At 31.8% G+C, this 14,173-nt stretch overlaps 1 protein-coding gene across 1 annotated transcript; it reads left to right on the top strand.

Moving 5' to 3' along the window:
* Nucleotides 1-459: 459 nt before the first annotated feature.
* Nucleotides 460-3,027, top strand: LOC134266908 (uncharacterized; the record flags this gene model as incomplete). The annotated part of the gene is made up of 3 exons (XM_062749114.1): nt 460-1,284; nt 2,197-2,360; nt 2,656-3,027. Coding segments are annotated over 3 exons (1,221 nt in total), but the record flags the coding sequence as incomplete, so codon positions are not given.
* Nucleotides 3,028-14,173: the final 11,146 nt, after the last annotated feature.

Genomic DNA, 14,173 nt, shown 5'->3' on the forward strand with positions numbered 1-14,173 from the left:
GAGGGGTCCTCAATAGTAAATGAAGAGCATGCAAGTTCAAGTGATCAGAGCCAATCTGATCAGAGTAAACAGGAGGAAGATGGCACAGTTAGCACTGAGCAGAGTAATGAAGAAACCACAACAGAGGGTCTACCAGAGTTAAAGGATATGGAAGAAGGGCTAGAAGAGACTGAACAGTCCTTTTCAGAAGAAACCCCAGATGTGGTAACAGAAAATGTTGATGGCAGCAATGAGAACACAGAGACTGAGTTTGTGAAACAAGAAATAGATACAACTGAGTCAGAGCTGGGAAAATCGGATTTGAAAGAAGAAGGAGATGAGGAAGTCAGTAAGAAAAAACAGACAAGGATTAAACAGGAAATAATGTCCCCAAAGACATATATGGCAGAAGACTCCATACAGCAACAGAAAGAAATAAAGCAAGAAATGTTGTCTCCAGACTTAATTTATATATATTAACAGCAAGAATCAAACACTGGCCTGGCAGACGAATCCACACCTAAAGAAGACACAACTGACTTTTCAAAGGAAGACAAAGAGGGAGAAATTCTTAGTGAAGTAACAGAGGAACCAAAAGAGAAAGTGGCTCTTGCAGAGTCAAATGAGGAAGATTCTGAGAAAGCTTCTCCAAAGCCTGGAGAAATGGAAGATGAGGCATTGGAAGAGGAAAAAACACTAAACCAAGAAAACCAAGAAGGTGAAGATGGTGAAAAAAATATGGAAATGGAGGGGAAAATTGTGGGTCAGATGGAGGAAACAAATGTAAAGAGTGAAAAAGCTTTAGATGATGTCAGTGAAGAAAATGCTAAAGAAGAAAACACTTCATTTGAAGAAGGGACAACACTCATCTCTGAATCATGTGAAGAAAGCAAGAAAGAAGATGATCCAGAAATGAAGGTCTCAGAGGTAGAAACCATGGAAGTTGATGAAAAGAAAACGACAGAGGAAGGGGTAGTGGAGTGTGGGGATATAGAGAACAAATTAGAAGAGAAGACAGGAGAAACGAAAAACCAAAGTGAAATGGATAAACAACAGGAGACAAAGGAGGAATGTGAAAATAAGGCAACAAAAGAAGAGGAGATGGAAGGGCAGTCCCATTTAACAGGGAATAAGTCATCTGCTGAGGGGGATGTTGAAACAATGCCAAGTTCAGATGATGGAGGAGAAAAGATGGAAAGCAGGGAAAAGGGTTGCAGGCAAGCTGAAGGTGGAGAAAGTCCAAGAAGAAATGAGAGTACAGAGGAAAGAAGAGGACAGAGTACAAACAGAAGTCATCAAAAAAGTGTAAGTTTTAAAGTGATCTCTAGATCTTTGCAGTTTGTGTTCAAGAGGGCAGGTATATAAATTGATTTTAATTTAATTATTTTTGTATGTTGTCTGTGTTTCCTGATATGAGTTTCAGGAGCCTCTGACAAATTTAAATTATCAAGTTTAAGAATAAAGCTACATCACTTGTTAAATTGCTACATTGTGCTGTACATTATTGCATTTTCATACTGAAGATACAGATTACAAATGTATATATATACCGGTATATCAAAAAAGGGAGGGCTACAACAGAGCTCTATATTGTGAACAATATTCAAAAAACAAAAGATTGAAAAGATTGTATTCTTGCAAGTTGATAAGGGGGTTATTAACCTTTCACTAATATTCTTCTTGCTTTGTTGGAAACAGTAGGTTTGATTCCTATGTTTAGTTTTTTTCCAAAATCGTTTTTCTTCTAAGAAAAGCGATGTTACATTTTCACATAGGATTTGAATTTGTGCATTTTCTCAAAGATTTTTAATTTATGCATATCAAGTTTAAACGGGCCAAGCCAAATGTAAAGACTTAGAAACAAAACAACTGCTTATAGCAATATACATACGTATTATCTTTAAGTGGAAAATCACGTTGAATTCCTGACTTATTGATTAATTCGGCTTCCCAAGTAGTGCTTTGTTGATACAAAACTTACTATTTTAAACACTTTTCTCCCAGTGTAATGTTTGCCTCATTCCTATTGATATTGATAGTAGAACATAAAAGGAACCCTAGTAAATTAAAACTTCTGAAAAGTAGAGCATTAAAATTTAAATAATATTCAGCTATGATTTTGTGTCCCTGTTGTGAAGACCACGTTTATTTTGGGCTAGGATAGAGTTAACATAGTTTAAATTATCAGTGCATAATAATTGAGTGACATGTTTAAAGTCTCCAAAAGAGGAGAGATCATATAGTGGTGGCCACCACAGCAGCCAACATTATGGCAGCAGATCACATGGAAATCGAGATCACAGATCCCCCAGCTACCAGTATGATCGACACCAAGAGGACAGAGGCAGGTCAGGACATGACAGGCATTCTCACGGAGATAGGTCAGTAGTTAAAAGTAACTAATAGTAAGTAATAGTTATCAGACAGACGCTGGTCAAGACATGACAGACATTCTCACGGAGATAGGTCAGTAGTAAAAAGTAATAATAAAAAAACCAGACATCAGAATTCAATGTGTAAATAATGTTACCACCCCTAGAGAAATAGTCCTTGCCTTGTGGTATCTAATCTTGCTAACTCCCTCAATATATACTTTAACTGTATACTAATAGTGATAATATTGATAGACTGACAATATGTAAATCATATATCAAAATTGTTGACTTTGAATTTCAGAGATGGTAACAGACATCATGGCCATAACAGGCATTACCATGACAACAGGCATCATTACGATAGAAATCGCTATGATGACGGAAGACATGGACATCACGACAACAGGCATGGTTACCATGACAACAGGCATGGGTTCCCAGACAACAGACATGGTTACCATGACAACCGATCTCCAAGAGGTCATTGGAGAGGTCATGGAGGGTACAGGGGTGGATATAGAGATTACAGATAGTTAACGCCAGAGGATTTCACGAGATCTGAGACAGGATAGTAGTATACACCTGTAAATAGTTTATCAAAGAGAATGACTATAATATGGTTCCTTGATTTTTATTTGTGTTTTGTAAAAATGTTATAAGACTAGTTTTATCCAATTGTGATATGCTAGTAAAAAATTTTAACTTGGATTTGAAATCACAAGATTTTACAAAAATTTACAGCTGATAAAGTGTACGGTTTTGTCAAAAAATTTAGTTTACTGTTATTTTAATGATGTTAATAATCAGAAAAAAATGCTGTACGAAATCTCCATTGGTAATTGTACTTACGTAAGGGAGGTCATTTGTAAAAATTTTGATTTTTTTCCTTGTTATTACTCACAAAGTTTTCGACATAAAAAAATGACATTAGAATTTGTAAATAAAATGTTTATGCTTTTTTTGTAACTCATATTCAAATAATGTAAAGATATTCTGAATGAACTTTCATATTCAAAGCCTCGTTATTAACATGCCTATATTTGTAAATTCATAAAGAAGAATAAATTTTATGTGTGAAAATAAATAAAATTAAGATTGTTATTAATTGATTTTCTTTTTAACCCTTACCTCTGCAATGGACTTCAACAATTTTAATTGTGATTTCCATTCTTATGTCGATAAATATGAATATATACGGGTGATGCCTGTGAAATAAAGAAAGCAAAACCATAGACACATTTCCAATTTCAAAAGTATTTTACTTGGAAAAGACATTAATTTTGTGAATAGTCAATAAAATAATCTTAGTGAGATGCATAGAGTGTACCTGTGTCTTGCAATACTGGAGTGGCCCAATTATACCTCTTAAAGCATTAACTACAGCACCCCTACTAATGTTATTATGATTTAAGGTAGGATATTCTTCTCACATTTCTTGTATTTAAAAATTAATAAAATTTTCACAGAATCAAGAGGACATTATCACTAAGTGATGGTATCAGTGAGATTAAATTTGACCGTTTAATATAAGAGGCAAGGTCAGGTCAAGGTCATTACCTTTCTCCTGGACATTAAGAGTTAAAAAAATACTGTTTTAAATCATGCGATCCCTACTTGTAATTCAAAAGATTGAATGTTTTTCTTTTTGAATACAGGTGCACCATTTTGATGCCTATACAATTTTGATTTAACCAAATGTGGATAATTTAAATGAAATTGATATTTGCTATCCGAATTTCCTCTACTTTTTAAAATTTTATAGGATTTATTGCTTATTTTTATATGCATTGGTCATATATTTAACTTTTGCCTTTTTCACACATAGTAAATTTGTCACATAAAGGTACATAATGATACAGAAACTAAAGGTATTGTCATTTAAATTCTAGAAAAAGTACGTTTTAAACGGAACTGTATTTACACCCATTCTCAATATAAGGGCACAAATGCCTCTCTGATTTTTTAAAAACTGAAGTTCAAGATAACAATTTTTCTATCAATTACCTTTGAAAGAAAGTATCTGAAGATTTTGTTTCAAGATTTTTTTTCATCAAATTATAATACATGAAATAATGACAAGACGATAAAGCAGAGGGTGATTTTATTCAGAAATGTAGCTTGAAATGTACGTTACTCTTTCTTCAATGTCCAAAAAAATATGTAAAAAAAAATGTAGTCATTTAAATCACAATTAGAATAGCTCATCTTAACACCAGCACATCCTACCAACTCTGTCAGCAACAAATTTTTTCGGCATACGAACGTGCGTTTGATTTTTCCTTTCAAAAAACAATGGTTACTTTTTGATCCAGATGTATAAAAACATTTTTTTAATATATGCTTTAAATTCTTCTCTCTGTTTTGTTAAGAGCGATCAGTTTGGAATCTTGTCAATTTTTATAGATACTGGAACCTAACATGTACATGTAGTAAAATTCTATTTTGTAGTTACTATCTTTTTTAACATATATCCATGCCGATTTAGAAAACTATGTAAATGTAACGTACATTTCAAGATATATTAATGTTTAATAAAAAGCTTAAAATTCATCTAAAATTCATCTAAAAATTCATCGTTTTGTTTCAGTTTATTAAAAAAAAGATTCTCTATGTAATCACATTGTGTTATATGTCACAATCACCACTATAAAGACACGATTGCCTCAGAATATGAGTAGGTAACGTACATTTCAAGCTTGTAATAATATGTAAATTAGTAATAAAATATATTGAAAAAAAAGCCAATTATTGACATAAAAATCATTTCAATGAGGCGTTTTAAGGCAGTAATATAAGAAATCATAATGTTACAAACGAGGTTATTTGTCATCAACTACATGAATGTCACGTCACTTCGGTAACGTTCATTTCACATATTATTGGGAGAGTCCCTCCACCTCAGTTCATTACCATTCTTTTGTGCTGTTTCGCTGAAATTGACACCGGTCGTAGCCTAGTTACTTCTAATTGTGTGCAAGGGTACAGACAAAAAAATATAAGAGTCAGATGTATTTTGCTATGATCTAACAAATGTTCGTGTTTGGCCATTGAAACTTAACATAAATCTATTCCGAATATATCCATCGACAGTCTTGTTAACAATTTCATTTAATATGTTGCAGCATCGTTTTTCAAAACACAAACATACGTGCTTTTCAGCAGATCTGGAAAAATATAACCCAAAATGCAATGATTCAAACAAAACTGAGTATTCAGTATTTGAAAGGTACGTGACCATCTTGTGTTCTGGGTTTATTTGTTTTGTTTCTTTCTTTTCTTTTTTTTTTGTTTTTTTTTTTTTTACCAATTATAAGCCTATGCATATCTTGTTTTAAATTATCAACAACAATTAAATTATAATATTGACGAAAAGTCGCATATTAAAAGTAAACAAACTGCAAAAAGGTTGCCAAAGATGAATGTAAGACACTTAGAAATAAATTTTCTAGCATGTGGTAACAATCTAAAACATTTACGAGGATTGGGGGTGCATTTAGATGGATTTATGTGGCCAGTTGTCAAATGGATTGTAACGATAATTTTGTTTCGCTCGTGTAAACGCAATTCATTGACTAAATTAAAAAAAATGTCAGTTAGAAATACATAAAATGTACGTTACCATACGTAACGTACATTTCAAATATAAAAATCAATTCTCTTCCACAAGCATACGTTGGACACGCAATATATTGATACTATTAAAACTTGCATATCATAAGAAATGCATCATACAGGTTTCGTATTCAGAAATATATACCAGGTATCAAAATTATTTTACATATAATTGACCTTAATATATTTTTTTTCCTCAGCAGAAACGTTTCTTTTCATTAATTTTGGGATTTAGCCGAGCTCCAACCTTTGAAACTTTCCTTTGTGTACACATTCGACTGTGTGAAAGTATGAGAATACATGAAAATTCGTGCGAGATTCACTTAATTCGAATTTCATGGTAACGTACATTTCAGTAACGTACATTTCGAATGATAACTTTTCATGTAGAAAATAATTTTTAATTGTGTTAATCAAATCGTCTTTGCCAGTTTACAGGATACAAGGGGTTGCTTATTCAGAGTCGTCTCATATTTTCTACTTAATATATATTCTTAATGGAAAAATATAGGTAACGTACATTTCTTTCTTATCTCTACGATTGAAAATGTCTTTCATTCCGTAAACATATTTTAAAAAGTTGCTCAAATTGTTCAATTTCATGTTTCATTATCTAAGTAGGAGTAATTAATCTATGAAAATCTCAATTTTAGCCCATAAATAAATAAAGGATAAAAAAACTATCTGGTTTATAATCTTTGTGTTTGCTTTTAATGTGTTTTAAATAAAATTAAGCGACAGGGACATTGCACAATAAAAATTATTTATTATCACAAAGAAAATGTATTTATTGTTATGAAAAGAAATATATATGATACAAGGTTTAACTTATCAGAAAATTTTTACTTAAGAATCAAAACTATATATTACACAGAGGGGATTCAGAATAACCTTTGCCTCGGCGACAGTAACGTACATTTCAAATAGGCTACTATATTTGAATTTGGAACTCCTTAAATACCCTTTCAGACCGATAATTATATGAATTCTTATTCATTGTTATATGACTATTTATAATGTTGATTTAGAAATTACATCAGTGGTATTTCTTTTAAATGAAAATGAGGCGACATTGTTTGAGCCCTTATATTGAGAATGGGTGTTTTATAGCAGATTTATACAACCTGGCATTGTTTGCTACGAAATTGCTAAGCGTAATGTCACACTATTAATAACGGAACGTCATGTCATCGGCCTATGAATGTAACCATGTTATTTTATAAACAAATATGTATATGAAGTTAAGTGGATAATTGAAAATATTTACATTTGCCAGTGTCTTTCCTTATATGACAATACTAAAAAAATGAAATTCAATTTTCGATGACATGCACTCGGTCACATGATCAGACTTTCTTAGGTATGGAAAGCAAACTGCACGAGATATTTGGAAAGTCTTGACCGTGACGTCATATGACGTCGTATTTATCCGTTATGTTGCATTCAATAACAAAGTCTAAATAGGGCATTTTCTCTTTGTAATGCGAATAGAAATTAAAAAAAAAATAAATATAAGAAATAAGATATCATTTTTAGTGTGTCATTTGGATATGACATGAAGTCGGTACGTGACCAAATCTACTATAACGCCCTTCGGGCGTTATAGAATTTGATCACGTGACCGACTTCATGTCATATCCCAATGACACTCTAAAAATTATATCTTATTTCTTAAATAAACATAAATGTTATATAGTCAACAACATGATTACCGTCACATTAACGTAGAACCTACGTCCTTTGACATCATAACTAGTGAATGTGTTTAGCCTGTGATAGATCCATTATGACGTCATAATTAATTTTAATGTCAGTTTTTTCCTGTACTTTACATCTTCAATAGAAATGGTAGAAAACACTGCATTTACATAGAATTCAATTCGAAATCATGCTGAAATTATCTTAATTCAAGTTATATATTTTTAATGCTTTAATCTGGAATTAGAGAAACCTGAAGGCACCTTTTATTAACTAGATCTTGACCTTAATTAAGTTGACAAATCCAAGACTAACTTGTGTAATGAAATTACAATGTATACAACTTACTGTAATAATGTGAATGGTATACTATATGTAGCCATTTTGAAGGAAGACAAATATCCAAAGAAATCTTCAGTAACCAACTAAACAGTGTAATATATTGATGAAATGTATCTAAATCAAAGATGTACGTGTTGTGGATAGTGCGATCGTTTGCACATTTTTGTGCCTATCAAATATCTATCATGAATTGATGTGTATTCCTTTTGATAATAATTTGTTACTTATTCATATTCTTGTGTACGTGTTTAATTACAATTTTTCTATATAATATATTTTTAAATAAAAAGTACCAATTTTGGTAAACATTTTAAATTTGAAAGTAATGCCAAACAGACATTTAAAAATTAAATCCCATGTAAGTGCAAAATGTCAAGAATTTTAGCATCCGTAAATACCCTATCTCTCATTAGTTAGAGGGGAAAGGTATACATTTTAATCACTTTTTGTAATCATTTTGGGTATGTTCGTCATCATATTAAAGATTGAAAACATTGTGACAAAGACTTCTTAAAAATATTTACAAATGAAGGGTGGAAAATTGACAAAAAAAACAAAGACTTCATTTGCCTTTTTTTAATGTGGATTTATCTTTTATATCAATTGAATAAAAAGGATATTATTCCTGAGAAATATTGTTTAATATTGTTTAGTTAATAAAGTATATAAATGACGATGTTTGAAGAGGTATTTTTGTGCTTTTTCATTTTCTCTTCTTGACAAGTACCCCTAAAATGTGTTGTCGCGGTAAAGTAATAACCATACCAAGTTTCACAGGCTGTACTAGATTTAAAAACAAGAAAACATATCATGATATTTTAACTGATTGATAAGCAAGTACCAATTTATCATTTTGAAAAGTTTGAAAATCTTGTGACAAAGACTTTTCCGACATAGGTTCTACCTTAATAACTAAATAAAAAATTAATCTTTCAGGAAATTTTACAAGTCATGGAGAACATACAAGTTTCAATTACTGTTATTGAGCTCTTCTTGATACAGTTTACAGGTAATTTTTTAAAACTTAGATACAATGCATTTAAATATTATAAGTATTCGTAAAAAAAAACAAATCAATGAATAACATCTTGAGCAATCACCCACAGCATAGATTAGGTTTACTTATTTGTTTTCTTATTTGCGTTTCTCGCAAAATTTGGCAATCAGATTTCACTATTACCTTACATTTAGAATAAATGAGAACAATCAGTTTGTAAGTAGAAATAAATACCGGTAGACGATGTGGAGATAAGGGTAGCATGTGCCAGCTATCAGCTCCTACTCCTGTAATTTTATTTAGCGGCGTTGGTCGAATCCCTGTTGTAAACTTTTAGCTTCCATTGTCGTTTGTTTACTATTTATCAGCTACCAGGAAGACAGTCATATTAAATCAGAATAACGAGAAGCTCAGAATTTAACCTTATGCAAAAAAAACTCTTTATAAAATGCCTATCTATAATTTTAAGCTTTTAATATTTTTAAGAATAGAAAGGAAAAATAATTTAACAATTAAGTCATTGTATCGGACATAGAACTTAAATAAATGTACATGGCAATTCCAATTTATTCTTTTTGTTGGTAATTTCAAAAATATTCAAATCTGACGTATGATTTCGAAAAAAAAATTTCTAAGGGGGTTAAAACCAAATTAACTCCGATGAACGTTGATGTCAAATGATATTTTGTTAAATGCAAGTTCGATGATAACCTACATGCATAACAATTACAAATCAATTACCTTTTTAATTTATTTATGTTTTTTTTTAATATAAGGTGTCCTCACACAAGGCAAAGGAGATTTGAGTTGGTTTCAAGCTCAAAAAGAATGTGAAGGTCAAGGTTTATCAAATGGACAAAGTAATGAAAATATATATTGGACTGGACGATACAAACGACTGACATCTTGGATGAAAATCATTGGTATAGTATAGCAGCATTCTAAAATGTGAACAAAAATATCTATTTGCAATTAAAACAAAAAAAAAATCTGATGCGTTACTAAAGCTTGAGTTACATGTAAGACTTATTCCTATAAATAACAAGATGTGTTTCCGAAACACTGATTCATGAAACCCTTATGGCAGCATATAGCGAAACTTAAGTTAATCAAATGCAAGATAAATCTAAGGTAAAGATACATGTACATGTAAAAAGGTCAGAATTATTGGTACTTTTGATAAAAATAAACTCAAAAGAAGGTATTGCTGTAAAGTATAATCTCAAAAGAAGGTATTGCTGTAAAGAATAAACTAAAAAAAGTATTGCTGTAAAGAATAAACTCAAAAGTAGGTATTGCTGTAAATAATAAAGTCAAAAGAAGGTATTGCTGTAAAGAATACACTTCTGCAATATGAAATACCATTATTACTTGTTCAAAAGTAATGAGCAAGGTACCAATTTGTTTGTCTTTGTAAAATTCTGTCAAACTTCAAGGTCAAAGAGTCGAATTAGATATCGATGGTACCCGTAACATTTTGTAACAAGGAAACACTTGTGAAATATGAAAGCCATGGCCCCAACTTTTCAGAAGCTATCGGCAAGGTTAAAGTTTTTGTGGATTAAGAGACATACAGAGAAAAAGATAGACAGACGGTCGGACAGGGCAAAAATGATAAATTTTTGATACCTATACTTGAAATTCAAAGATTTGTTTGTGAAACACTGATGCCCTACTTATGGCAACTAATGGTTATGGAGTAACATTTGCAAGTCAGACTCTGCATGAAGGTGAAGGTTGAAAGATAAAAGATATTGATATTCAAACAAAAGTCTTGTCTTCATGAATACATTTGTGAAATACCGGATATGATAATAATGTCTGTAGAAGTGAATTACACGAGGCATTCCAAATGAATTCCGCAGTCTACAAACACTAAAATAAGACATATATGACAGCCCCGGAAATTGAAATGAACACTGGATACTTGACCTTTCATTTTACGAAATTTTCATTGTTTAAATATTGAAAAATTTTCACACTTTTTTAAAGTACAGGGTTAGTGTAAATACAACGTAATACGTTCCATTCTTATTAACTTTACCGTTCACGGTAGCTCTGTCGGTAGATTGCTCGCTCCGTGATAGGGAGGTCGTGAGTTCGAATCTCGGCCGCGACTGACGTAAGTCGATAAAATATGGGCAGCAACTATTCCATCGCCATGCGCTCGGCACTTTGAAGTGAAAGTTGCGGGTTATTCGGATGAGACCTTAAAAACCAAGGCCCCGTGTCAGCGGCAGGCGTTGACACGATAAAGATCCCTCATTGCCCAATGGCCCTGAGTGCCGAGTAAAGGTCAAAATTTGAAGCCCTTCACCGGCACACGGTGACGTCTCCATATGAGTGAAAAATTCTCGAGAGGGACGTTAAACAATACACCATCAATCAATCAATCCTGTTAACTTTAGTTGAAGGGACTCTCTTAACGGGGTTAATCGTTGTAACGTTAAGTTTTGTCACTTTTAGGCTTATTAGGAAAGTTCATATAAAACCTTTAACCTAAAAACTATTTGCAATAGACTAATTCAATTTTTTACAACAAATGTAAATTAAACAATGCTTTGCATTGTTCAAATGACACTAAGGTCAATGACGTTTTGACCTTCAATGTGACATACATGCTAAAATTAGCTGTTTTGAACATTCATCTTAACTTTTGAACCAAGAGAGATAAAGACTTCGTATTTGGTATGCGTACTCCACTGATCAAGTTCTTTCAAATGATACCAATGACCTTGTGACCTTGACTGTGACCTTTATGCAAAAAATGGCTTTTCTTCGAACTTTGTTGCCGCCGGGCGCATAGTATTTCACAAACACATCTTGTTAATGTTAATGATTCAACGTGTGTGTCCAATCGTTAAAGTCTGCAGACACCACTGATCACGGACTGACAATATACCGTGAGCGTATTTTCCTTTAAAACATTTTTACTCAATTTTTCTATAGTATAGATTCTATATTTTTCATTGATACACAACAAAATTACCACTTTTCTTAAGTATTAAGAATCAAAGAATTGAAAGAACTGAAAGCCGGGCTTTAATTGCTCTAGTATATTTTCTGATCCGAAAGTAGTATATATTTAATTTTGTTTCCTTTTGGTTATTGATCAATAACCGGTAGAGTTTGTATGATTATGATTTAAAAAAAATATCCAATATACCAGTAATTAGAAGTAATAGTCCAGAAGCCAAGATATGTTATGATTTTAAAATTTGATAAAAAATATTTCCAAGAAATTTTCGCATATTTTTCATTCACTAAGCATTTTTTCTCATAATTGAAGAACTCGGTCTTGGAATTGTTAAAATAATAATGCACATGTGTATTTTATGGACATTCTTTTAGTTTCAGACAAACAGCACTACATGTACATTGTCAAGCGACTTCACGCATGCTAATTCTTAAAATTCCAATTCACTATCCTATTAATTTGCTAAAAATCGAAACAGAATATAACCATTAAGTAACATAACATTGACGAAAACGATATGAAACATGAAACACCTCAACAATTTTTACATTTCGAAAAGTCTGTGCTACTGAAAATAGTTCGCCTACAATAGGCATTCAACATCGTAGGCATTCAACAGCGTATGTGCAGAAATTGTTATACCACGATTATCCCAATAACGCAAATATCTAATTTCTCTTTCAGTTTAATTCTTAAGCAAAATTATATATCATTAACTTTCCAAATGATTGGGATGTTAGAAATATTTCTATGAATATCGTCTCACAATGGAACTATTTTGTTTATGGGAAGAGTCTGCTTTGACGCTGTTTGGTTTTTTGTTTACTGTTCTATCTAAAGTAAGACAATTGATCATGATGCCTATAGCCAGGATTTGTTTTCAGCAAAGCCCGGCTAATAAAATAATAATTTGTGAAAGTGCAAGGACGTATCAATCAAACTCGACCAGAAAGTTTCTGGCAGAAACTCGAAGTTTCAATACCCTTGAATTAAAAAAAGAGTTTTATTATAATTATTTTCTTGTGAAATGAAATAATTGCAATATATCAGTCGTAATATTGTTCAGAAAATTTGAGAAAATATTGAGTTCAAATCTTTGTCTATGCACCCATAAATGATACTCTTGTTCCATGTGTTTTATAGAATCTTATCATCGAAATATTTAGATATTGCTTAATTAAAAAGTCTTGTTTTAATGAAAGATGGTTGATATTATCATTATCAAGGATGTTATCCAGAATCAGACATTTTGAGTCATAACAATCGGGTTAGGAAAGAGATGATAATAAAATCTGCAGGAGCTTGTCAGGAAATATGCAAGCATGTAAACTCATCGACATTTGCCGTAAAGGTGAGCTAATTTTTTTCTTTTTCTTAACAAATAAATGATTTTTAAGGTGAAGAATTGAAATATGAGAACAACATCGAGTCAATGTATATATTTTTTTAATTTTCTAAATTCTAGATGAATATCTGCACCTGTTTGAAAGGCAGAGTTGGATTTGATTCTATGTCCCCATACGAAGCTTCAAAGTGCAACTTTAGGTGCGACAATAAAGACGGCATTTTTTCTGCAGATTGTGGTGGACATGATGCTCATAATGTTTATATGTCAGACCAGGGTAAAGTTAAAAATTATTTTGCTTTATGTCAATGGCAAAAACGAAATATTACAAATGTCATAAGATGATAAATATTAATTTATTTAATACTGAGTAGTCGTCATACAATCACTTTCGACATGCATTCTATACATGTATGAGTTTTCATTAAAACATTCTGGATTAAGGTCAAGATCTAGTAAATAACTTGAGACTAATTTTTTGGTGCTACAATGCAAATTAAACTATATTCAATGAAAAAAACGCGATTAAATTCCATTCAAGTAGAATTAAGCTAGGGACTATACTTTGTGGCGGAAGGTTTTTTAGACGAAAATGGTCAGTTTTTTCCCATTTGAACTATAACAGTACTGTTAATTTTGGATGCCTATTTTTCCATGATGGTTGCTCACAAAGCTGTTGTTTGCAGTGAAATATGTTATGCTGGTTCTGAAATATCTATTAAGGTAAAGATCCATACCACGTAAAATAACGTTATGTGACGTTATTCTCGTTTGTGACGTTATTACGTCAAACGCGCCCGACGCTTATTCTATCAAAAATGCCTGACGTCGATTTCACTTACCGTAAA

This window comes from Saccostrea cucullata, unplaced genomic scaffold (assembly GCF_032062105.1).
Source record: "Saccostrea cucullata isolate Sc308-1 unplaced genomic scaffold, CSIRO_AGI_Scuc_v1 ctg9779, whole genome shotgun sequence".
Taxonomy (NCBI): domain Eukaryota; kingdom Metazoa; phylum Mollusca; class Bivalvia; order Ostreida; family Ostreidae; genus Saccostrea; species Saccostrea cuccullata.